General features: G+C 36.6%; 1 protein-coding gene across 3 annotated transcripts in view; it reads right to left on the reverse strand.

Annotated features, from left to right (window-relative positions):
• The window catches only part of LOC131258366 (uncharacterized), a 96114-nt gene that overhangs the window by 8349 nt on the left and 61938 nt on the right, over positions 1-25827 (reverse strand). For all 3 annotated transcript variants that reach the window (XM_058259640.1, XM_058259638.1, XM_058259641.1), the window contains exons 9-12: positions 22529-22663; positions 22296-22394; positions 21902-21958; positions 21481-21685 (exon numbers count right to left, since the gene is read on the reverse strand). In XM_058259640.1, coding sequence (XP_058115623.1) covers positions 21481-21685; positions 21902-21958; positions 22296-22394; positions 22529-22663 — 496 coding nt within the window. The remainder of the gene's footprint in view (positions 1-21480; positions 21686-21901; positions 21959-22295; positions 22395-22528; positions 22664-25827) is intronic.

The following is a 25827-nucleotide window of genomic DNA, read 5'->3' on the forward strand; positions in this document are numbered from 1 at the left end:
AGAATAAGACAAATTCTTACGATAACAAGTAATGTCGCCAATGGTGCAAGGATTGGATAACCGCATAAAACTCTTTGTCATAGGAGGAATACCGTTGCTTTGCCTCATTCAACTTCTCACTAAAGTAAGCAATGGGGTGCCCTTCCTGACTAAGCACTCCACCTGTACCTAGTGTTTTAAATATCGACGATATTGGCTGATATATCTCACGATATATCTTGTATCCCACTTGTGCGATACGAAATGCACAGGTAGTGCCGATACATCCCATCTATTCAACCTAGTGAGCATTTCGAATTTCGATCCATTTTTTATGTTGGAAATCATGTTAAATCAATGTCAGACAGTTACAAATCTATGATTCTTCATGTTTTTCCATAAAAAATCATAGATTTGGAGCTTCGATTTCAAGATTTGGCAGAGATAGGGCAAGTTGCCAAAAATTGAGAAAAATTAAAATTTCTCAATTTCTTGCAAATCAGTTGCAATCTTTGTATCCAAACACAAAATCAAACATGTATATAACCTAATTTAGTGATTCTTCTTTTGCTTTTGAATGTATTGCTTGTGTTTCCATACATGTCTTCTTATTTTTATAAATGCATGTATTAGGACCCATACAAAGGAAACCCCCATCATGTGCACATTTTTTTTTATAATGTTTTGATTTCTAAGTGTGTATTGATGTCTTTTTCAACAATCCTTTTAAGTTTCCATGAAAAATTCGGCTAATTTCCCAATGTTCCCTTGTTTCCCAACAACGACGATACATTACGCGATACAACCGATATATCCCATGCGATAATGGATATGTATCCATATCCCAAGGGTGCGATACATTACGCGATAACGATATTTAAAACATTGCCTATACCTACCCCAGATGCATCACACGCAACCTCAAAGACTTTAGAAAAGTCTAGAAGGCGCATGATGGGGGCTTCGCTCATCTTGCCCTTAATCTCTTTAAATGCTTTAGAGGCAACTTTAGTCTATACAAACTCCCCTTTCTTGATGCAATCCATGATGGGAGCCATGATGGAGCTAAATCCTTTGACAAACCGCCTATAAAAAGTTGTTAAGCCATGAAAGCTTTGCACCTCGAGAATATTGCGTGGTTCAAGCCATTCAACTATGGCCCATACTTTCTCGAGATCCACTCTCATGCCCTCGGATGATACGATGAACCCTAAGAAGATAACGCTTTTTGGCATAAATGTGCATTTCTTAGGGCTTGCGTACAGCTTTTCAGTTCTGAGGACCATGCAAACTTGCCTCAGATGGTGGAGATGTTGTTCCTTTGATGTGCTATAGACAAGAATGTCATCAAAATACACCACAAGGAACTTACCCATAAAGGGTCTCAACACGTAGGTCATCACTCTCATAAATGTGCTCAGGGTGTTATTCAAGCCAAAAGGCATGACTAACCACTCGTATAGCCCATCCTTCGTCTTGAAGGTTGTCTTCCACTCATCTCTTGGGCGTATAGGTATTTGGTGATACCTGCTCTTGAGGTCAATCTTCAAAAAGACTATGGCACCCGCCATCATGTCTAACATATCATCAGGACGTGGTATGGGAAACCGGTACTTGACCGTGATTTTGTTGATGGCTCGACTGTCCACACACATACACCACGTGCCATCTTTCTTGGGCGTGAGAAGCACCGGCACGGCACACAGGCTCAAACTCTCTTGCGGAAACCCTTTCTGAGGAGCTCATCTACTCACCTCTTCAACTCTCCATGCTCCATAGGGTTCATTCGATAATGAAGACTGTTTGGTAAAGTCGACCTAGGGACAAGATCAATGGCATGTTGGATGTCCCTCATGGGTGGAAGCTCATCTGGTAAGTCCTTTGGAAATACATCGTGAAACTAATCCATAATCGACTTCGCCTCAGGGGGTCCCTCTACACTAACCTCGGGTGTAACTTCTCTCACTGCTAAGGCGCACACCATCGAATCCACCGTAGTCTCTCTCAAACTCCTTGCCATTGATAACATGGAGAGACTTAGGTTGGGATTTCCTCGTATCCCTTGAGTTACCCGACTTCCCCTCAGTTTTCTTCTCCACATTGCTTTTTGGTGGGAGAGGAACTAGATATATCTTTTTGCCTTGATGCATGAATGAACATACATTTGAGCGGCCATATATAGTCAAATCGTGGTCAAATAGCCAAGGCCATCCCAAAATGATGTGTCCAACATCCATAAGTAAGATGTCACGCCACAACGATTCTGAATAGGATCCAAAATTAACGGGCACGAGACACCGCTAGGTAACAAGCATAGACGACACATCCACCCATGACACTCTATAGAGCTGAGGGTGCGGTTTAGGCTTCAAACCTAAACAGGACAAAGTGCTAGTACCACATTGGTACAACTACCACTATCGACGATCACCTTGCAATTCTTCTATCCACATTTTGCATAGGTGTAAAATATCGTAGTCCGACGCCAATCATCATTCTCCTTAGCATTGGTCAAAGTGCACCTGACTACTACAAGTGGTGTGGTCTCTTCTTCTTCTACTTCCTCATCACTAGTATCATTGATGTTGGGCGAATAAACTTCTTCTTCAAAATCGCCATGTTCATCTCCTTCTTCCTCACTGTCGTCAACCACCAGGGCTTTGTTCCTATCTTTCGAGGGACATTGATGTACAAAGTGACCAACTCCATAGCAATTGAAGCATCGCGTTTGCTCACCTCCACTAGAGCTAGCACTTGTTATCATTTTTCCTTTGACATCTCTAGAGTTGGACTGGGACCCAATTTGGGGTCTAAACAGACTCCCCATGTTAGGCTTAGCCCCTTGAGAGTAAGTCTTGACACTTGGATCCCAAGAGTCGTAACTCTTACCAACCGGTGCCTTGAGGTAGTATTCAATATCTTGCACCACTTGGTACATGTGCTCTAGTGTGTCAACATCACGAGAATAAAATTCTCGTTGGATCTCAAATCGGAGGCCCATCCTGAATCTGGACAATGTAATCATCGGGTCATCAATGTCACATCGCATCATGTACTCCTCGAACTTAGCGATGTAATCTAGCACAACCATGGATCCTTGGCGCAAAGCTTGCCACTGGTCTAGGAGCCTCTGGTGATGATAAAGAGGGAGATACTTTTCTTTAAGGACCTCTTTCATCTCGGCTCAATGCGCAACTGGGGGTTCTCCTTTCCTTTTAATTTTACACTCCATGTTGATCCAAAAAAGTTTGGCCTGGCCCACCAACTTCATCTTTGCAAATCTCACTCGACGGGCACCAGACATATCATACCACTCAAAATAGTGATCCATGTCTGCCAACCAATCAAGGAATGCTTTGGGGTCCAAGTGACCATCAAAACTAGGGGCCTCAATTTTCACACTTTTCATAACTTGTGCATCTAGATCATGATGGTCATAACGTTCCTCACGTAGTGGTGGCACATGTGCTCAACCACGACCAACACCTTGGCCACAACCACACTCTCGCCAATCAACTTGATCTCCAGCCTGAGATTGAACGTATTCCCTAGTGCCGGGGTTTGCCTGTAAAGAGGCCTCAAGTTGATTGATGCGCACAATGGTCGCGGTTAGTTGAGTGGCGGTGGTTCTATTGTGCACTTCGATGGTCGTCAGGCGGTTAATGATAACATTAAGGGTCTCGCCAATCTGCTCTAGATTCATTATGGGTTGTAGGCCTAAACCACATCCCGAACAAGTAGACACACAAGGAAACTCTAAAAGGAAACCCTCAGTCCTAAGAGAATGTTATGACAATGATAAAACTAACCTAGAGATCAAGCTGGACACACTAACTAGAAAATTCAGCAAGCCGCTATTCTCAAATATTATGTTGAAAATTCAGTAAGGTGGTAATCCAAGGGTGTAAAAGATACGAGCATGCAATGCACATGAGACAACAAAAAGAAATAGGAAGTGATGGGAAGATAATACCTGAAGAAGGCGAATTAAAGCTTTTCCAAAGTTCTTAACATGTAAATGGGTTAGCATGAGGACTAAACAAACTGAAATCAAACTATCATAATCCTAAATTCTATGAAAGCAATAAACCTAACTACACCTCCATCAGACTAGGTGGTCAATCCTGGTGCACAGGTTCAGTCAGAGGCATGGACATGTCTTCTGAATCAAACTTCTCAACAAATGGCTTGAGACGATGTCCATTCACTTTGAAAACATTGCCATTTGTCAGATTCTTTATCTCGATGGCCCCATGAGGATAGGCATTAGTAACAATGAAAGGGTCGGTCCAACGAGATTGAAGTTTTCCTCGAAAAAGATGTAACCAAGAATTGTATAGGAATTTTTGACCGTTTATGAATGATTTCCAAAGGATGTTCCTATTATGGAACACCTTCATCCTGTCCTTGTAAATTCTCGAGTTCTCATAAGCGTCGTTCCGGATTTCCTCAAGTTCATTTAGTTGGAGCTTGCGCAGCGAGCCAACATTGTCCAAGTTAAAGTTTAGATTTTTGATAGCCTAGTAGGCTCTATGCTCTAGCTCCACAGGCAAGTGGCAAGCTTTCCCATAAACGAGTCTAAAGGGAGACATTCTAATGGGGGTCTTAAAAATTGTACGGTAAGCCCATAAGGCATTAGTAAAGTGAATTGACCAATCCTTTCAGTCAGGGTTAACCATTTTTTCCAGAATTTGTTTAATTTCCCTGTTGGAAATCTCGGCTTGCCCGCTTGTCTGCAGGTGGTATGGAGTAGGGCTGAAAGTTGGGCGGGTTCAACCCGGCCGACCAGTGACCGACCTGACATTGGATTGGGCTCGGGCAGGATGTATCGAGTCCGATCTTAGGCTTGGGCTATACAAACACCAACCCGATAAAACTTGGGTCGGGCTCGGATTAAGGTCTTGGGTTGCCCAACCCAACCCGAACTCGATCAATATATAAGTTACTAATAAATTATAATTGAGTATGGATTGTTTGTGTTGAAGAAGGCATAGGAAATTCCAGTGTTGTTGGGTCTCATTGGTCCACATCATTTCCGATGACTTAAGCTAATAACATATGCTGGATTTTTCTTTCCCAAATAGATTACATGCCACACGGCATGACTTTTAAAGAAATAGTTGTCTTATATTTTAGATTGTTTATTTAGAAAAAAAATATGAAGTCATGTACTATAAATAACTACATATATAAGTAATAAAACTATAGATACAAAAAATAAGACGTGTATTGAAATATAATAGACTAATGTAATAATGAAAATATTATCATGTATCCACCCGACTAACCTGACCAAGCCCGCTTGGGTTGGGCTTGGGTTGAGAATTCCCAGCCCGAGGTTGGGTTGGGTTGGGTTAGGGTTGAGGTACAAGAACCTTGGGTTGGGCTAGGGTTGAGCACCAACCCGCCCGACTTTCAACCCCAGTATGGAGTGCTCACTTTATAAGAGATGCCATATTTCTTCATTAAGTTCTCAAATGGCCTATTACAAAAGTTTGATCCTCCATCACTAATGATGGCCTGAGGCGTTCTAAACCAGAAAAGGATATTTTCTTTTAAGAATCGAATGACCGTTTTATGATAATTGTTCCGACACGAGATCGCTTCAACCCATTTAGTGACAGTCTACTACTAACAAAATGTAAATATTCCCAAAGGATTGGGGAAATGGTCCCATGAAATCGATGCTCCAACAATCAAATGCTTCAATGATAAAAATGGGGTTCAGATGCATCATATTTCGACGGGACAACCCTCCCAATTTCTGACAACGCTCACAAGCTTTGCAAAACTCATGAGTATCTCTAAACATAGTAGGCCAATAAAAGCCACACTGCAGAATTTTGGCCGATGCTTGAACCAAATATCATGTGAAATCAAGTAGCGAAATTAAGGTAATTAACAAAAAACATAAACCTTGCCATTATTATCACAAATACCACGAAAACCAAAAGAATATCATGCATAATCCTAGCCTAGGTAACCAAACATCGCCACACAAGATCATTAAATAAAGGAAACTAGGATCTAATGGATGTATAGACATCCAATTATCATAGGGAAACCTGTCTCAAAGTAGAAAACCTAATACATCCAAGGGTAAAATTAGGGTTTTAGGAAATTGGGGAAATCTAGGAATTAGGGTTTATGGGATCAAATTTGGGTGAAGGGATTAAAGGGTTTATAGGTTAGGATGTGGGAATTAGGGTTTTGGGTAGAAGGGGTTTAAGGATTTTTGGTGAATTGAAGAATGTTAAAAGTTAGGGTTTGGTAATTTGGGAAAGTAGGAAAGTTAGGGATTTCTAGGTTTAGGGTTTAGATTGATGATGGATAGGGAAAGTTAGGTTTAGGAGAAGATGAAGATTTGGGATGGGAGAATCGAAGAACTTCAAAGAAAATACCTTGATGGAGAGTAAAGGGATGAAGATGTGGGGATAGATGGAGACCTCATACCTCCGTTGATGAAGATTAGCCTCACACTAATCTCCCTTCCAAATCACATGGAAGTATCTTCAAATCTCATGAAGATAGAAGAAGAAAATGAGCAAAAGCTTGTTTGTTTTTTTTCATAAATCCAATGAGGGAGAGAATCACACGCCCACACTCTTTTAATAGTTCCAAAAAGTTTCACTAATTACAAAAATCACCGTCTTGTGAATTTTAACGAAAATAGTCCTAGTCTAAATAAAAGCAAATAGAAACACTCACAATGACGTCCAAACATAAGATAAATAAAACTAAATCATATAAGCTGATAAAGTCTAAGAAAAACTAGTGTGGACGATCCACGATCAATGGTCCGATCATGTGAGGCAACAACCCGATCGTCACGTCCCTCCAATCCAACGGTCTGGATCCCTCCATAAAGTAGCCCATGTGCATCTTCCCAGTGTAGGGTCTTCCAGATGCTCAAACATGCACATGGGGTCTTCAGTATGATCACGGGTACTCGTCTAACATAAGGAAATCAGTGCGGCCCGCCTCCTCTGATATGTACACAAAGGTGTACGTGCAGTGATATCCCCATCATCTCTCCACGGCTGAGAAGAGTTCGCCTCTGACGGACTAAAACTCCTGTAGTGCTAAAAATGTCTAGATCTAAATGCGATAGCTCGTCCTCTGTAATCCATATACTGTCTGAAATCGGCCTGCGCTTCCACTTGACAAGGAATTTCTGAAATCCCCCATGTCGAAGGGGTGTGTACAAAGCCATTCGAGGCAACCTTTGAAGTCTATATTAGGGACTTCTCTGGTTCTGAATTTTAATTAATTTCAATCTTTCGACTCTCTCTCTCACTTCAAATTTTTGCAACAATTTCATTTGGTTCAGTCTTCGAGTTAGACATACAATGACGGTTCGAGTCTTTGTACATCGAGTGCGCCAGTGTGACGAGACAACATTCGAGGGTATCCTGAAGATTGATTGTCCAGTATTCCTGTAGCACTACGAACATTGTCCAGAGGACAAATCAATTTCAAGCCGTGTGACTTTTGTCACGCCTCGAATCAAATATTTTTTTTCTAAATTCCTCCTTATTCAAATTTCTAACTTTCTTTTAATTTCTTTTTGTAATTAATTTTAATTCCAAATTTCCATAATTACAGATTTACAGATGCAAAACAAATTCCTACAATCTTGAAATTGATTTACTGATCTGTACATCTATAACAATGGAAAACATAACAATAAACCCGACCACCTAATTATCTAAAATCGAACCATTTTCTGAGAACCATTTTAAAAGGTGAAAACAAAAACTCACCTTTGCTTTAGATACATTAAAAGTATCGTATGTGCTATCTGATACTTTCCAATATGAAGCCGATAAAGAAACTACTGTAAGGGACGACTACAATTGCAAAAATTATATTCTGAATTCCCTTTCTAATGAATTGTATGAAGTATACGCTACATATGAAAGAGCCAAGAAAATCTGCTTGGCGTTGGTTAAGAAATATGTATTAGAAGAACTGGTGCCAAAAAGCATGTTGTTTCCTCATTTTTAAACTTTTCTATATTAGATAATAAACCCGTATCTAATCAGATACTTCACTATCAAAGTTTAGTGCACAGGCTTATATCTGAAGGGTTAAAAATTGATGATGTTTTCCTTGGAGATGCTTTAATTGAAAAACTCCATCCATCCTGGAAAGAATACAAAAATAAGATGAAACACAAGCAAAATGGAATGTCCATGGGAAACATCATCGTACATATCCGAATAGAGGAAACCAATCGTATAAGAGATTAAAAGGAAAATGCTAATAACCCTACTTCAAATGCTAACCTGATTTAAACAAATCGGGAGAATAAAAGGATCGAAGGATCCTATTCTCACTGTGGAAAGGCAAGTCACCTTATTGATCAATGTCGATACTCAAAAAGAACATGTTTCCACTGTGGAAATCCATGCCATCATGTTGAACAATGTAGGCTCAATAATAAGAAAGGGAAATCGATAAAAAAGAAAGGAAAATGTTTTCATTGTGGCAAACCCAGGCAGCATATTGGAGAGTGCAGGCACAAAAAAAAAAAAAAGGCTTCTCAAGCTCAGGCCAATCTAACTGAACAAGATGGACAAGATGAAATGTTGCAATGGTGTCTGAAGTAAACCTTGTCAACACAATGCATCGTGTACTAGGCATTGGGGCTACGCGTCACATCTGTAAGGATCGAAGCATGTTTGCCTCCTACCAAGTTGTAGGGGATGAATAAGCACTCATGGGAAATGCTCGAACCTCCTCAGTAGTCGGAAAAGGAAAAGCGATCTTAAGGCTCACATCTGGAAAGACCCTTGCACTACATAATGTTCCACATGTGCCTAACATTAGAAAAAATTTAGTTTCTAGCTCCCTCCTTAATAAAGTTGGTGTCAAATTGGTTTTTGATTCAGAGAAGGTTGTACTGTTGTGAATGGGACATTTGTTGGGAATGGTTACTGTTGTGATGGACTATTAGTACTAAATGTATCCTCTATTGATATTAATAACATGAATTTCAGTTCTATTTACTTGGTTGAGTCACTTGATTTATGGCACAATAAATTAGGACATGTAAATATAGATGTTTTGAAAAGAATGAAGGAACTAGGTCTTATACCTGATTTTTCAAATCAAGAACCAAATAAATGTGAAGTGTGTGTAGAATCTAAGTTCCATAAGAAACCATTCAAATCACTTTTTAGAGAATTTGAGATTCTAAAACTGATTCATTGTGACTTGGGTGATTTTAAGAATCACATATCTAGAAATGAAAAGGGAAACTACATAACCTTCATAGATGATTTCTCGAGGTACACTAGGGTATACTTACTAAGAAGTAAACATGAAGCCTTGGAGTTCTTAATCAAGTGTAAGACAGAAGTTGAAAGCCAGTTAAATAAGAAAATCAAGATAATTAGAACAGATAGACGAGGTGAATATGAATCATTACATTTTAAGGAATTCTGTGAAGAGAATGACATTATACATGAAACCACTACCCCTTATACACTTGAACAAAATGGTATAGCAAAACGGAAAAATAGAACTTTGAAAGAAATGATGAATGCAATATTGAACAGTTCTAGTTCACCCTCAAACATGTGGGGAGAAGCCATTCTTTCTATTTGTCATATCCTAAATAGAATACCTTATAAAGTTACAAGTAAGACACCCTCCGAACTATGGAAGAAACATCCTCATGCGGGACAGATCCATGAACTAAGTAACATGTGAGATCAAATAGCCGAATTAAATATTTAACAAAAAAACACAAACATCGCTATAATCATCACAAATATCATGAAAATCAAAAGAAAACCATGCATAATCCTAGCCTAAGCTACCGACATCATAACTCAAGATCATTAAATAAAAAGAAACTAGGATCTAATGGACGTAGGGACATCCAATTAGCATAGGATATAGTCTATTTCAAAATAGGAAACTTAATACAACCTAGGGTGAAAATTAGGGTTCGGGTAATTTGGGAAGTAGGAAAATTGGGAATTTTAGGTTTAGGGTTAGGGTTTCGATTGTGGATGGGTATGGGAAAATTGGGATTGGGAGAAGACGAAGATTAGGGATCAGAGAACTAAGAATCTGAAGAAAATACCTGGATGGGGAAGAAAAGAGAAGACGTTGTGGGGATAGATGGAGACCTCGCACCTCTGTTGATGAAAATTAGCCTCGCATCGATCTTCCTTCCAAATCACATGGAAGTATTTTCAAATCGCATGAAGATGGGAGAAGAAAGCAAGAGCTTTTCTCTTTTTTTAATCACCAAATTCAATGAGGGAGAGGTCACACGCCGTCCTGTTTTTATAGATTCAAGAAGTTTCAAAAATTACAAAAATTCCCGTCTTGTGAACTTTAACGAAAATAGCCCTGGTCTAAATAAAATCAACTAAAACACTCATAATGTGTCCAAATATAAAATAATCAAAAACTAAATTCTAAAATATGATGAAGTCTAAAACTGATGTGGACGATCAACGATCAATGGCCCGATCATGTGATCCATGCGATCCAATAGCCCGATCATCGCGTCCCTCCGATCAGACGGTTTGGACCACTCCATAAAGCATCCCACGTGCAACTTCCCAGTGTGGGGTCTTCCAGATGCTCGCACATGCACATGGGGTCTTCAGCACGATCACGGGTACTCGCCTAGGCACAGGGAAATCGACGCGGCCAACTTCCTCCTCTGATACGTACGTAAGGGTGTACGTGACGTGATGTCCTCATCATATCCTACTAGCTATAAATATCTTAAAGTGTGGGGGTGCTTAGCAAAAGTAGGGTTACCGGAAATTAGGCCCGAAAACAACAGACTGTTTTTATAGGATACGCAGAAAATAGCGCAGCCTACAGATTTTTAGTTTTGAAATCTAAGGATAACATCCTAAACCCTAACACTATCATTGAGCTAAGAGATGCAGAATTCTTTGAAATTTTTTTCCAATGAAAGCTGCATCTAAAGAAATTGAAAATAATGATGCTTCAAGTATTGCCTCAAGTAGTAAGGATGTAGAAAGAGAAAACGTAAAAGAAATAGAACAAAGGAGGAGCGTAAGGGTTAGGAAAGAAACTAACCTAGGAGATTGATTTTATACTTTTCTTCTTGAGGATGATCCTTTAACCTATATAGAAGCTATATTTTTTTCCAATGAAAGCTGCATCAAAAGAAATTGACATTCGCCTGATGCATCCTTCTAGAAAGAAGCTACAAATGATGAATTAAAATCTACTCTGTTTAATAAAACCTGAGAATTAGTAGTCTTGCCACCTGGAATAAGACAAATAGGATGTAAATGGATTTTTGGGAAAAAGTTAAAACTTGATGGTATCATTGACAAGTTTAAAGCTAGATTAGTGGCCAAGGGCTTCGGACAAATGGAATGAATAGACTACTTTAATACATATTCTCTTATAGCTAGGATCTCTTCTATTAGGGTCCTTGAGCCTCAGTATCTATAAACAAACTTCTTGTACATCAAATGGATGTCAAGACAGCTTTTTCGAACGGGAATTTAGAAGGAGAAATATACATGGATCAACCTGAGGGTTATAAAATTGAAGGTCAAGAAAACAAAGTGTGTAAATTAATCAAATCCTTATATGAAAGATCTAGGCAAGGTTAATGTAATTGTTGGAATAAAAATAATCAGAAAATATGATAGTTTTATTCTCTCTCGGTCTCATTACATTGAGAAAGTGTTAAAAGGTTTTAATCACTTTGATAGCATACCTGTTAGCACTCCTTATGATTATTCCATACATCTAAAGAAAAACACAAGTGAAAGTGTATCACAACTTGAATATTCCAGAATCATTGGTAGCCTAATGTACCTAATGAATTGCACAACGCCTGATATAGCTTATGCAGTAAATAGATTGAGCAGATACACTCATAATCCTAATCATGATCATTGGAATGCTTTATCTAGAATACTAAGGTATCTAAAAGGTACAATTACATATAGTATACATTACATTGGCTTTCCCTCTATATTGGAAGGATATAGCAATGCTAACTGGATTACAGATTCAGATGAATCAAAATCCACAAGTGAATATGTTTTCGTTTTGGGTGGAGGAGTTGTCTCTTGGAAATCCACAAAACAGATTGTATTACTCAATCTACTATGGAATTCAAATTCATTGCTTTGGAAAAGGCTGGAACATAAGCAAAATGGATTAGAAATCTATTGGCCGATATAGCTTTGTAGTCAAAACCTATTTCGGCTATATCTCTACATTATGATAGTCAAGCTATTATAACAAGTGCAAATAATAAGATCTATAATGGCAAAAGTAGGCCTATTCGACTCCGGCATAATATAGTAAGACATTAACTACATGGAGTAATAGCCAATGATTTTGTGAGATCAAAGAAGAACTTGGCATATCTAAAGGACTTAGTAAATAACTAGTCCTAGATACATCAAAGGGAATGCGGCTGAGTCCAATATCATGAGCTACCGATGTTGGTAACCCAACCTATACAAATGAAGATCCCATGAGATAGATTTCAAATGGGTAAACAACAAAACATTAGGAAACGTATAGCACTGCGATAAGAAAGCTCCTTCTATGGTGTAGATAGTGCAAGCAACAATTAGTAAGGTTGAGTCTCGAACTCTTAATGAATCCATATGTCATATACTTATTGGTGGTGTATTCAGTTGTTGCATACACTTGATGGAATTCACCTATACTAGTGTGGAGGTGAGGCCGCTTCCTAAAAGAATTTGGACGAATTTTCTAAAATACTAGTGAAATCTAGTTAAAGATAATGGCCAAAAAGGACCGATACGGGCGTAACGGGCCGTTACGGGCCCGTAATGGGCCCGAAACGGTAACTTTTTTTTTTTAGCTCTGTTTTTGCTGTTTTTTTGAAACCTCTTGCTTCCAAACTGTTTCGAACTCCTTCTACTACTAATTTCGACCAATCTTAGCTAAATATTTGATAGAAAAACACATTATATTATAGATTTTTTTGAATCAAAGCTCGGTGGGCCATTTTTCAAAAATTCGTCAAAAATAGGTATTTATACTTTTTTTAATATATTTTGTTGTTTTAATCATGTCATATGATGTGTTAATCATAGTAGAACATGTTAATGTGCATTTTACAGATTTGGGGTGCCATTTAATAATTTTTTAATATTTTTTTCTATTTACGCATGAATTTTGGCCCCTTTTTTTAAAATTCGAAAAATCAGTTTTTAATGGTTGTTTTGCTGTTTTAATCATGCCATTTGATGTATTAATCATAGTAGAACATGTTAATGTGCATTTTACAGATTTGGGGTGCCATTTTATATTTTTTTAATATTTTTTTCTATTTACGCATTCATTTTGGCCCTTTTTTTGAAAATTCGAAAAACCATTTTTAAATTATTCTTTTGCTGTTTTAATGATGTCATATGATGTGTTAATCATAGTAGAACATGTTAATGTGCATTTTACAGATTTGGGGTTCCATTTTATATATTTTTTATATTTTTTTCTATTTACGCATTTATTTTGGCCCTTTTTTGAAAATTTCGAAAAATCATTTTTAATGTTTCTTTTGCTGTTTTAATGATGTCATATGATGTGTTAATCATAGTAGAACATGTTAATGTGCATTTTACATATTTGGGGTGCCATTTTATATTTTTTTTATATTTTTTCTATTTACGCATTTATTTCGGCCCTTTTTTTGAAAATTCGAAACATCATTTTTTTAATGATTCTTTTGCTGTTTTAATGATGCCATATGATGTGTTAATCATAGTAGAACATGTTAATGTGCATTTTACATATTTGGGGTGCCATTTTATATTTTTTTTATATTTTTTTCTATTTACGCATTTATTTCGGCCCTTTTTTTGAAAATTCGAAAAATCATTTTTTAATGATTCTTTTGCTGTTTTAATGATGCAATATGATGTGTTAATCATAGTAGAACATGTTAATGTGCATTTTACATATTTGGGGTGCCATTTTATATTTTTTTCTATTTACGCATGAATTTTGGCCCTCAAAAATAATTGCAAACACCTAAATGTAAGATATTTTCATATTACATTCATTCTAATATATCTATCATTGATAGTAGATAGTTAGAAAATTAAATATATGAATTTTGTAGTCAAATTCAGGTTGTCTGGTTCATAAATTCATCAGACAGTCCGATACAACTTCTTACCGAAGTGTGGACCGTTACACCACCATAAATATGTTCTAATTTATAAATGAATGCATATTTGGAATGCTTAGAGTATTCGGGATTTAATCCATATCTTTTCATATTTTTTGCCAAAAAAATTGTTGGAATAAAAATAATCAGAAAATATGATAGTTTTATTCTCTCTCGGTCTCATTACATTGAGAAAGTGTTAAAAGGTTTTAATCACTTTGATAGCATACCTGTTAGCACTCCTTATGATTATTCCATACATCTAAAGAAAAACACAAGTGAAAGTGTATCACAACTTGAATATTCCAGAATCATTGGTAGCCTAATGTACCTAATGAATTGCACAACGCCTGATATAGCTTATGCAGTAAATAGATTGAGCAGATACACTCATAATCCTAATCATGATCATTGGAATGCTTTATCTAGAATACTAAGGTATCTAAAAGGTACAATTACATATAGTATACATTACATTGGCTTTCCCTCTATATTGGAAGGATATAGCAATGCTAACTGGATTACAGATTCAGATGAATCAAAATCCACAAGTGAATATGTTTTCGTTTTGGGTGGAGGAGTTGTCTCTTGGAAATCCACAAAACAGATTGTATTACTCAATCTACTATGGAATTCAAATTCATTGCTTTGGAAAAGGCTGGAACATAAGCAAAATGGATTAGAAATCTATTGGCCGATATAGCTTTGTAGTCAAAACCTATTTCGGCTATATCTCTACATTATGATAGTCAAGCTATTATAACAAGTGCAAATAATAAGATCTATAATGGCAAAAGTAGGCCTATTCGACTCCGGCATAATATAGTAAGACATTAACTACATGGAGTAATAGCCAATGATTTTGTGAGATCAAAGAAGAACTTGGCATATCTAAAGGACTTAGTAAATAACTAGTCCTAGATACATCAAAGGGAATGCGGCTGAGTCCAATATCATGAGCTACCGATGTTGGTAACCCAACCTATACAAATGAAGATCCCATGAGATAGATTTCAAATGGGTAAACAACAAAACATTAGGAAACGTATAGCACTGCGATAAGAAAGCTCCTTCTATGGTGTAGATAGTGCAAGCAACAATTAGTAAGGTTGAGTCTCGAACTCTTAATGAATCCATATGTCATATACTTATTGGTGGTGTATTCAGTTGTTGCATACACTTGATGGAATTCACCTATACTAGTGTGGAGGTGAGGCCGCTTCCTAAAAGAATTTGGACGAATTTTCTAAAATACTAGTGAAATCTAGTTAAAGATAATGGCCAAAAATCATCAAACCACAGAATCATCTGTATCGGAACAATTGTGTGAGTGACATGTGTAACCATTTTACATTAATAGGAATTTGGTTCGAGACTATTTGTCACCTGACTCCTATGAACCTACTTTGTATGTTCTAAGTATCGATTCAAGTCTACTAGACATCGATATAATGCACAGTTATTTCTATCTAACCCAAAAGTCGTTATTTTGAAATATGTGAGGGATTGTTGTATTTTTTGTTGTTTCAAAATAAATAAACAAATAATTTAAAACGATTTGAAAAATTGACTCCAAATTTTCAAAAAGCAACAAAGGAATTTTGTCTTGTAGTGGTGTGGGTTTAGTCCTACATCGAATAGGCAAGAAGAAAATTTTGGGTTTATAAGAAGAATTTGCATAGGGATTAAGCCCTTTCAGGAGGCATGTGAATTTGGTTGTTTGGGGAGCTATGCCATCAGCCCCAATATATGCCATGGACCACATACGCGCCTGCGTGCCGGGCCGAGCTATGGCCGTGGACGTGGCGTGGCACGGTGAGGTGTGGTGCACGCACGTTGCTGAATAGACTTGCAAGCCTAAAAGTTTTTTGTTGCCTTTTGAAATTTCATCTTGCAATGGTTGAACAGAATGGTTATTTGTTTTGTATTACCGAACAGAGCCGGAAAACGAAAAGTTTTCTTCTTCAAAAAACCCAACGACCATGACTGTTGGCATGGGTGCGTACACACCCATTCGAGGCAACCTTCGAAGTCTATATAAGGGACTTCACTTCTCTGGTTCCGAATTTTAATTAATTTCAATCTTTCAACTCCCTCTCTCACTTCAAATCTCTGCAACAAATTCATTTGGTTTAGTCTTCGGGTTAGACAAACAGTGACGGTTCGAGTCTTCATACATCGATTGCGCCGGTGTGACGAGACAACATTCGAGGGTATCCTGGAGATTGATTGTCCAGTATTCCTATAGCACTACGGACATCGTCCAAAGGAGGACAAATCAATTTCAAGCCGAGTGACTTTCGTCGCGCCTCGAATCAAATAAGTTTTCTAAATTCCTCCATATTCAAATTTCTAACTTTGTTTTAATTTCTTTTTACAATTAATTTTAATTCCGAATTTCCATAATTACAGATTTACAGATCTAAAAAAAAATTCCTACACCTAACCCTAATTTTCAGGTTTTCCCCTTTTCTCTCAAAAGCCCAACCCTAAATCATCTTAAACCCTAATTTTTGTTAATCCCTTTTAGATTCAAATTATTCCTTTTTATTGTTAGACTAACCCTATATTAATTGTGGAATTCCTTAATTCCATTGGGACCTATGGTGATAGTATTTTAATAGTTCCTATTTCAAACATATGGTAGCCTAGGGCTTTACATATAGTTATTTGATTATTGCTTGAATTGATATGAGGTTGCTGAATTTTACGTTTATTGCTCACAAAATCAGAAATTTGAATTTGTTATCATTTTAAGTTAGAAAACCTCATCCTACATCACTCTAGTTGCATTAGGGCACTTAGACAATCCAATTGATTGATCCAGACCATCCATTAAGTCTAACAAAGATTTAATGTGCTTCCATGCACACATTACACCAATATGAAATTTCTGCCCCTATTATCATCAGCCTTTAATATGGACAATCAAGATCATTTACACAAAAATAGGTCGAACCTATGATTTGGTCAATATATTTGGTTGAGCCCACCATAGATCCCTCCCCCCTCCAGCTCTAATCAAGGAAGAATTCCCTCCCTCCAACCAGTAAAGGAAAAATCAAGTATAAGTATAGATTGGATCATCCGATGAGTGTGCTTTTTACGTAGTAGCCCACAGAATGTCCAATAAGGAAAAATCAGGGATGGATTGGATCATCCAATCAGTGCATTTTTTGCATAGTAGCCTGTAGAATGTGTTCTGTACTTAATATTGTCTCTCCTTCTCTCCCTCCCTCCCATGCATGCACGCCTCAAGCACACACACAAGCACATGCGCACACGTGTAATTTGGCAAATCACGATAAGCCAGAGAATTCGGGGAGTATTAGTGTTCGAAGTATCGGTATTGCTACAAGTTTTGTTGGCTGGGGATATGGAAACAATATCGATATCGCTGAAAATCGAAAATGAGGGAAAACGGTAGAATTTTCAGTGAAACTTCAGGAGATGCTAAAATACACATATTTCCATATTTAGGAATAAAATACACAATGTTCTCATAAAAAAATTGAAATAATTTAAAAAAAAAAAAAAAAAAAAAAAAAAAAAAAAAAAAACAAACAAACTTTTTGTGATATCTCTATGTTGACGATATTAATGAAACATCGTTGATACACTTGTGATACAAGCATCACGGCGTCACCTAGAATTTACATAGTCGAAAATATTAGCAATACATTGGTGATATTGATACGTTGGCAATACAAATAATGCCTGGAATTTACACAATTGAAAATATTGGCAATATCGATACGTTGGTGATACTTAGTACATTGCTTATGACTGGAATTTCTAATACTATCGGTGTTATCAGTATCACCAAGCTAGAGATAACGATAATATTGGAGATAATTTAAACAATGGTGAGTATAATATCAAATAGCGATCAATGCTTCTTCTCTTTTTGAGGTATTGGACTATTGGGTTCTAAAAATGAAAGACAACAATACTATTTGATCCAGAGTTCCAAGGTGAGTTCAGTGTTGTTAACACTGTAGACAAGTGTCCATGATCTGGTGATCCACAGAGTTGATCTGATTAGTGCCACCCAGTGTTCGAAATATCGATATCACGCAATGTATCGCACCCTTGCGATACAGATACATATCGGTCATCGCACGGGATATATCGTTTGTATCGCGTAATTTATCGCACTTTTTGGGAAACATTGGGAAATTTGTTGAATTTTTCAATAAAACTTCAGGGATTATTTAAAAAGACCCTAATACACACTTTTAAATCATAAAACCTCAAAAAAGAAGTGGACATAATAGGTTTCCTTTGTATGAGGTCCTAAGCTATGTGTTGTTCGATTGAACTAAGATAACTATATTCATTATCCACCCCGTCCATCCGTTTTTTCATATCATTTTAGGACATCATCCAAAAAATGAACCAAATCCAATAATCAGGTGGACCATACCACAGGAAACAATGGTGATTGACCATTAGTGGGCCACAAAAGTTTGGATCAAGCTAATAACGGTTTTTTCACTTCATCAAAACTTATGCGAAGTTATCAACGGATTAGGAGCCTAATAAAATATAGGGAAAATCAAGGTGCACCCTAAGAAGTTTTTAATGGTATCGTGTTCAACCACCATTATTTCCCTGAGTATAGTCCACAGTTGAAACCATCCTAGGGCCTATAGTGAAGGAAAAGAACAAATATCATCCAACCTATTCATAAGATCACAAAGACATGGATGAAGGAAAAGAACAAATATTAGCTTGATCCAAAACTTCTTTGGCCCTCAAGGATTTTTCAACGATAGACGTTTAATTCACACTGTTTTATGTGGTGTGGTCCACTTGAGCTTTGGATATGCTTCATTTTTTGGTCTAAAACCATAAAATTATCTAGTAAAATAGATGGACAGAGTGGATACAATACATGAATTATAGTGGGCCCCACAGAGTTTACTCAGTACACGATACCATGCAATCCGCTTCCCACCACATTGGCAACAACAGCGAAGTTGTACGGATGGCTCAAAGTTATATGGGCCCAGCAATAATGTATTTATTATATCCACACCGTTCAACCATTTGGAGAGATCATTTTAGATCAGGAGATAAAAAAATGAGTCATATCCACATATCAAGTGGACCACACCACAAATAGCAATGTGACTGTGATTCCCATTGTTAAAACATTCGTAGGGCCCACCATAAATTTTATTTTCCATCCAATCTGTTCATGAGGTCACATAGACCTGGATGAAGAGGAAAAACAAATATCATATTGATCCAAAACTTCTGTGACCTCAAAAGGGTTTCAATGGTAGATGTTTAATCTCCCAATGTTGTTTGCAGTGTGGTCCACTTGATCTTTGGATCTGTCTTATTTTTCGGCTCAAGCCTTATGACGAGCTCTCCAAATGGACGAATGGTTTGGATATAACGCATGCCTCATGATGGGACCCACAAAAATTGGTGACGTCAACACACCTGTCAGCTCGGTGGTGTGTCCTACACCGGCCAACTATAAAAAGGGCTCGGACGCCCTTTTTTTCAACGCAAATAGGGTTCCAGCCTTTCGGAACCTAAAAATCTCTCCCAAATCCCTTTTTTCGACATAGAGAGGGTTTCGGCCTTTCCGGAACCCAAAAATCTCTCCCAAATCCAGGATCTTGGCGATGATTTCTCCGGATTTCACCCAAATATTCGGATTTCTCCGGATTTTGACAGATTTCTCTTATATGACCCGGAAATGTTAACCATGGCCCACCAAATCCATTCAAAAGCTTCTCTTAGGCAGATTGAACAGGAAGAGATTTTTTCTATATATGTAATTTTTTTTAATATATTTTTGGAATTTCTGGATGGGATGCAAATAAGATGTCCCCGAATGTAGCACGACTACAGTCCTACGCAAAAATCTGCGATATCAGGCATTATCGCACGATATATCGGCGATATCTCACGATTTTGTGATATATAGCACGATAAATGGAAGTTTGGCAATTTTTCAGTATTTATCTGTTTTTTTAAAAAAAAAAAAAATAAGACACGAGACAGGGTGTCCCCACCTCTTTTTTGAAGTGAGACTAATTCCTGCGGATACACACAATCACCCACAACCACGTGTATCGGGTAAAGCCAAGGAGGGGAATCGAACCCTTATAGGGAGCACAGTATTTTTCTGCATTTTCGGGGGTTCCGTATCGCTAACTACCGATATCGATATATCGGCCGATATTATCAATATTACGAACACTGGTGCCACCATGTATGTAGTGTTCGAAATATCGGTATCGCGTTAAGTATCGCATTCATGGGATACGGATATGTATCGGTTATCGCATAGGATATATCGGTTGTACTGTGTAATTTATCGTTGTTGTTGGAAACATGGGGAAACATTGGGAAATTGCTTGAATTTTTCAATCGAACTTCGATAACTGTTAAAAAAGACATCAATACACACTTATAAATCAAAACATAACAAAAAAACAAGTATGCACAATAGGTTTTCTTTGTATGGGGTCCTAATCTATGCGTTGTCTAACTGAATTGATGAAAGATATTCAATGTCTATTCATATAATTTATAAATGTAAGAAGATGTGTGGAAACACAAGCAATACATTCAAAAGCAAAAGAAGAATCACTAGATTAGGTTACATACATGTTTAATTTGATGTTTGGACACAAAGATTACAAACGATTTGCGAGAAATTGAGAATTTTTGATTTATTTTTTTTTTTAATTTTCCGCAACTCGGCCCATCTCCTCCAAATCTCGAAATTGAAGCTCCCAATCCATGAGTTTTTATGATTTGTAACAATTTGACACTAATTTAACATGATTTACAAAAAATAAAAGAATCAAAATTCGAAAATGCTCATCAGATTGAACATGTGGGATATATCGTAGTACTTGTGTGTTTTGTATCGCACTGGTGGGATACAAGATATATCGTGGGATATATCGGCCAATATCGTCGATATTTAAAACACTGCACATATGGGGCATGTCCGAAAAATCTCCTCAGAAGTTCCGTCAATCAGTGGCTTAGATAATTAAAAAGTCACACATCAATGGTCCACATTCAATGCAGAAAAAGCCAGAGACCTGATGCTTTAGTATGCAAAAGCCAGGAATCTATTTATATCACCAAAGTCGATTGCCAGACCTTCTGGTTCCAGTTGGGCTAGCAACTCTGATGCAGTTTTAAAACATTGTTTTTATGAGTTTGGCTAAAATGTGCCGAGCAACATATTCTCAACGGACTGAAGCAAGAATACCAAAAGTCTATCCAGATCAATCGTTTGCCATCAAATACAAAGAAATAACATGTAACAGCAAGTAGATGTGGATACTCACAACTATCAATGCTCCCAGCTATTTTGACTTGTGACTTCTCTAAGAGCTTGATCAAGACAACGTACATATACCAATAAACCATGCAGTATTCACTAGGAGAATAGAGTTCCAGTTCGAAGCCCAACGTGAGGAAACGAGAAGCAATCCAGTATGTCTGTTCCTCAGCCCAAATAAGGAGAAGTTTCAACAATTTCATGCATACATTCTGCACAAACAATTAATTGCAGTGAATCGATCCCTAGCGGGGGTGGCTAACATGAGTGTGTGTACTGACATGGGTGTGTACTAACAAGCTAACCCAAAAAAAAAAAAAAAAAAAAATTAATTGCAGTGAAAAATGTCTAACTACTAGAAATGAGACCAACTCTATATGGTAACCATGGAAAAGAAATGAATTTCAACTGATATAAGAGCAAGGCACCTCATCGATAGAAATATTTGACCTCTCTCCAAACTCCCTCTTTAAGGCTAGCTCCAGCTGCAAAACACCAGAAGTTATAACAGAAACGAGTCAGTTATTGGCCATATCTTCCTTTTAATTTTATATATATATATATATATATATATATATATATATATTGTATATATATATATATATATATATATATATATATATATATATATATATTGTAGATGAACCTTTAAGAAAAAGGAGGTAGTAAGAAAAAGATTATATAGAAGCATGTGTAGGTAGACTGCAGGAGATCAAAAAATCAAAACAATTTCGCAATTAGGTTTCGAAATGGAATGAAAAACAAAATAGTGAGATCATCCCATATTGGAGTTCAGAACAACATTCAGCATACAGCACAAACCTGGATGGAGGTAACACTCCAATCTTGTAAAATTTTCCCAAGCTTACGCCGTTGCCATGCAGCATTTGTACAAAGAATTTTAAGCAAGTTGACCACCAGCTACACATCCATAAATGTGTTGCAAAAATTAGATGAAATGACCTATCGAAGCACAGGGTTTCGTATCAACATGAAGGTGCAAGACATGGAGCACAATTAAAATAATAGACCATAATAAAAGTTAATGATCTGACCTGCCCCAGTCGTACAATGAATTCATTTTTCTGAAGTTCATGGTTCCTTGTAAGTTCAGGTAATGCTAAGGCTCGAGAGATCACATCATAAAAAGGATCCCGTCCATAAAGCTTCCCATCTTGAACCAATAGAAGCTGTTTATCAGTCACCATAATGGCAATGCAAATATATGAGAATGTTACAATTGAGAAATTATAAGATAAAGATTTATAAGAAAACAACTCCGGAGAATAAACCACAGAAAATCTTTAACAAACTTGCTGAGAAGAGAATAGAACATCGTTTTACTCTAAAATTTTCTGGTGCAGACATGTCTCTGTGTTTGCATCTTTGTTTACCAAAGTTTAGTGAAGAACAGATGCGTGATATGTAAGAAGAGGACCAATAAATCCAATCCAAGCATGAATGCTCTGAAATAACATCGCATGAGTATTGGCATCCAAGCATGCACATTGTTCGAAGTGTCCCTGATATTATCTGTATCTCGAGCTAGGCGATACTGATAACATTGGTAGCGATACCAATAACGCTAGTATAAAAAAATTCCAAGTATCGGCGATGTATCACTAAGTATTGCCAATATTTTCGACTATGTAAATTCTAAGTGTCGCTTGTATCGCCATTGTAACGGTGATAGTTCGATAATATCTCCAATGTATCGATATCGCCAAAAATCTGTTTATTTAAATTTAAAAAAAAATCATTTTAATTTTTTATGGGCACATATTTGTATGTAATGTTCAATTTGTCAACGATAATATCGCGATATTATCGTTATCGTAACTTGCTGATATCGAGACCACAATCTTTCATTCCCTGTCCAATAGTCAATGATTTCTCAGTGAAATATCATGTTGTCGATATTCTGAAATATCAATGGATGTTTGGATGGATGGTTGAATGTATAGATGGAATGGATGGGATGGTTGGATTGATTCCTTACGACCAGTGTTTTAAATATCGGCGATATCGGCTGATATATCCCACGATATATCTTGTATCCCACCTATGCGATACGAAACGCACAAGTGGTGGGATATATCCTACATGTTTAATCCGGTGAACATTTTCAATTTTTGATCCCTTCTTTTTATTGTAAATCATGTTAAATCAATATCAAATTGTTACAAATCCATGATTTTCATGTTTTGCATGAAAAATCTTGGATTGGGAGCTTCGATTTCAAGATTTGGAATAAATGGGCCGAGTTGCGGAAAATTAAAAAAGAAAAAAAATCAAAATTTCCCAATTTCTCGCAAATCAGTTGCAATCTGTGTCCAAACATAAAATCAAACATGTATGTGACCCAGGGTGTCCCGTATCGGTTACGATACGGGTGTATCAGCCGTTACGTATCGGTAACGGCCGTGTCCGTTACACGATACGGGGCCGTAACGAGCACCCCACCGATTTTGTAGCCGTAACGACCGTTTCGGGGCATAACGGCCGTTACTGCCCAATAATGATCAAGGCGTAATGGTCAGAAAATGGTCACTTTTTTTTTGGCTTTTTGAGGTCCGTTTTTTCACTTTTTTTGAAACTTCTTTCTTCCAAACTCTTCTAAATCATTCTATTGCTATTTTCGACCAATCTTAGCTTGATATTTCAGATAAAAACAACTTATATTAAGGATTTTCTTGATTCGAAGCTCCGTGGGCCATTTTTCAGAAATTCCTCAAAAATAGGTATTTATACTTTTTATCAAATGTTTTACTGTTTTAATGGTAGAATATGATGTGTTAATCATAATAGAAGATATTAATGTCCATTTTACAGATTGTTGATGTCATTTTATATATATTTTTTAATTTTTTTCTATTTACGCAATATTTTTGGGCCTTTTTTAAAAAATTCGAAAAATCAATTTTTATTGAATGTTTTGCTATTTTAATGGTAGAATACGATGTGTCAATCATGGTAGAACATGTTAATGTGCATTTTACGGATTGTTGATATCATTTGTTGATATCATTTTAAATTTTTTTTATAATTTTTTTCTATTTATGCACTATTTTCGGCCCCTTTTTTAAAAAATTAAAAAATCAATTTTATAGAATGTTTTGTTGTTTTAATGATAGAATATGATGTGTTAATCATAATAGAACATGTTAATGTGCATTTTACAAATTGTTAATGTCATGTTATATTTTTTTATAATTTTCTATTTACGCACTATTTTCGGCCCTTTTTTAAAAAATTCGAAAAATCAATTTTTATTGAATGTTTTTTCGTTTTATTGGTAGAATATGATGTGTTAATCATAGTAGAACATGTTAATGTGCATTTTACAGATTGTTGTTTTCATTTTATATTTTTTTATAATTTTTTTCTATTTATGCACTATTTTCGGCCCTTTTTTTTTAATTCAAAAAATCTTTTTTTTATTGAATGTTTTGCTGTTTTAATGGTAGAATATGATGTTTTAATCATATTAGAATGATAGGTCATAGACAGGAATCACAGTCACAGCCACAGGTATGTTCCAGAAATTCCTCAAAAATAATTGCAAACACCTACACATGTAAGATATTTCCATATTACATTCATTCAAATATATCTATCATTGATAGTAGATAGAAAATTAAATATATGAATTTTGTAGTCAAATTCAAGTTATCTGGTTCATAAATTCATCAGACAGTTCGATACAACTTCTCACCAAAGAGTGGACCGTTACACCACCATAAACATATTCCAATTTATAAATGAATGCATATTTAGAATGCTTAGAATATTCCAGATTTAATCCATATTTTTTTGGCAAAAAAAAAAAAAAAATTGCACCGTTACAGGCCGTTACACCCCCGTATCCGTATCGGTATCGGAGGGCACCGTTACACCAACCAATACCGATACGGGATACCTTGATGTGACTTGATCTAGTGATTCTTCTTTTGCTTTTGAATGTATTGCTTGTGGAAATACAAGCAATACATTCAAAAGCAAATGAAGAATCACTGAAGTTTCATTGAAAAATTCGACCAATTTCTCAATGTTTCCCCATGTTTCCAACAACAGCGATACATTACGCGACACAACCGATATATCCCATGTGATAACCGACACGTATCGATATCCCAAGGGCGCGATGCGTAACGTGATATAGATTTTTCGAACATTGCTTATGACAACACATTGTTTTAAGCCCCCATTAAATGAAAACTTATTATGTATGCATTCTTTTTGCATTTTTTTTTTAAATTCCTAATTATGCAAATATGTGCATTTTAGCATCTCTAATTTTCATTGAAAAATTCCACCATTTTCACCATGTTTCCCCACATTTCCGGTTATCGGC

Source organism: Magnolia sinica, chromosome 10, assembly GCF_029962835.1.
Source record: "Magnolia sinica isolate HGM2019 chromosome 10, MsV1, whole genome shotgun sequence".
NCBI classification, from domain to species: Eukaryota; Viridiplantae; Streptophyta; class Magnoliopsida; order Magnoliales; family Magnoliaceae; genus Magnolia; species Magnolia sinica.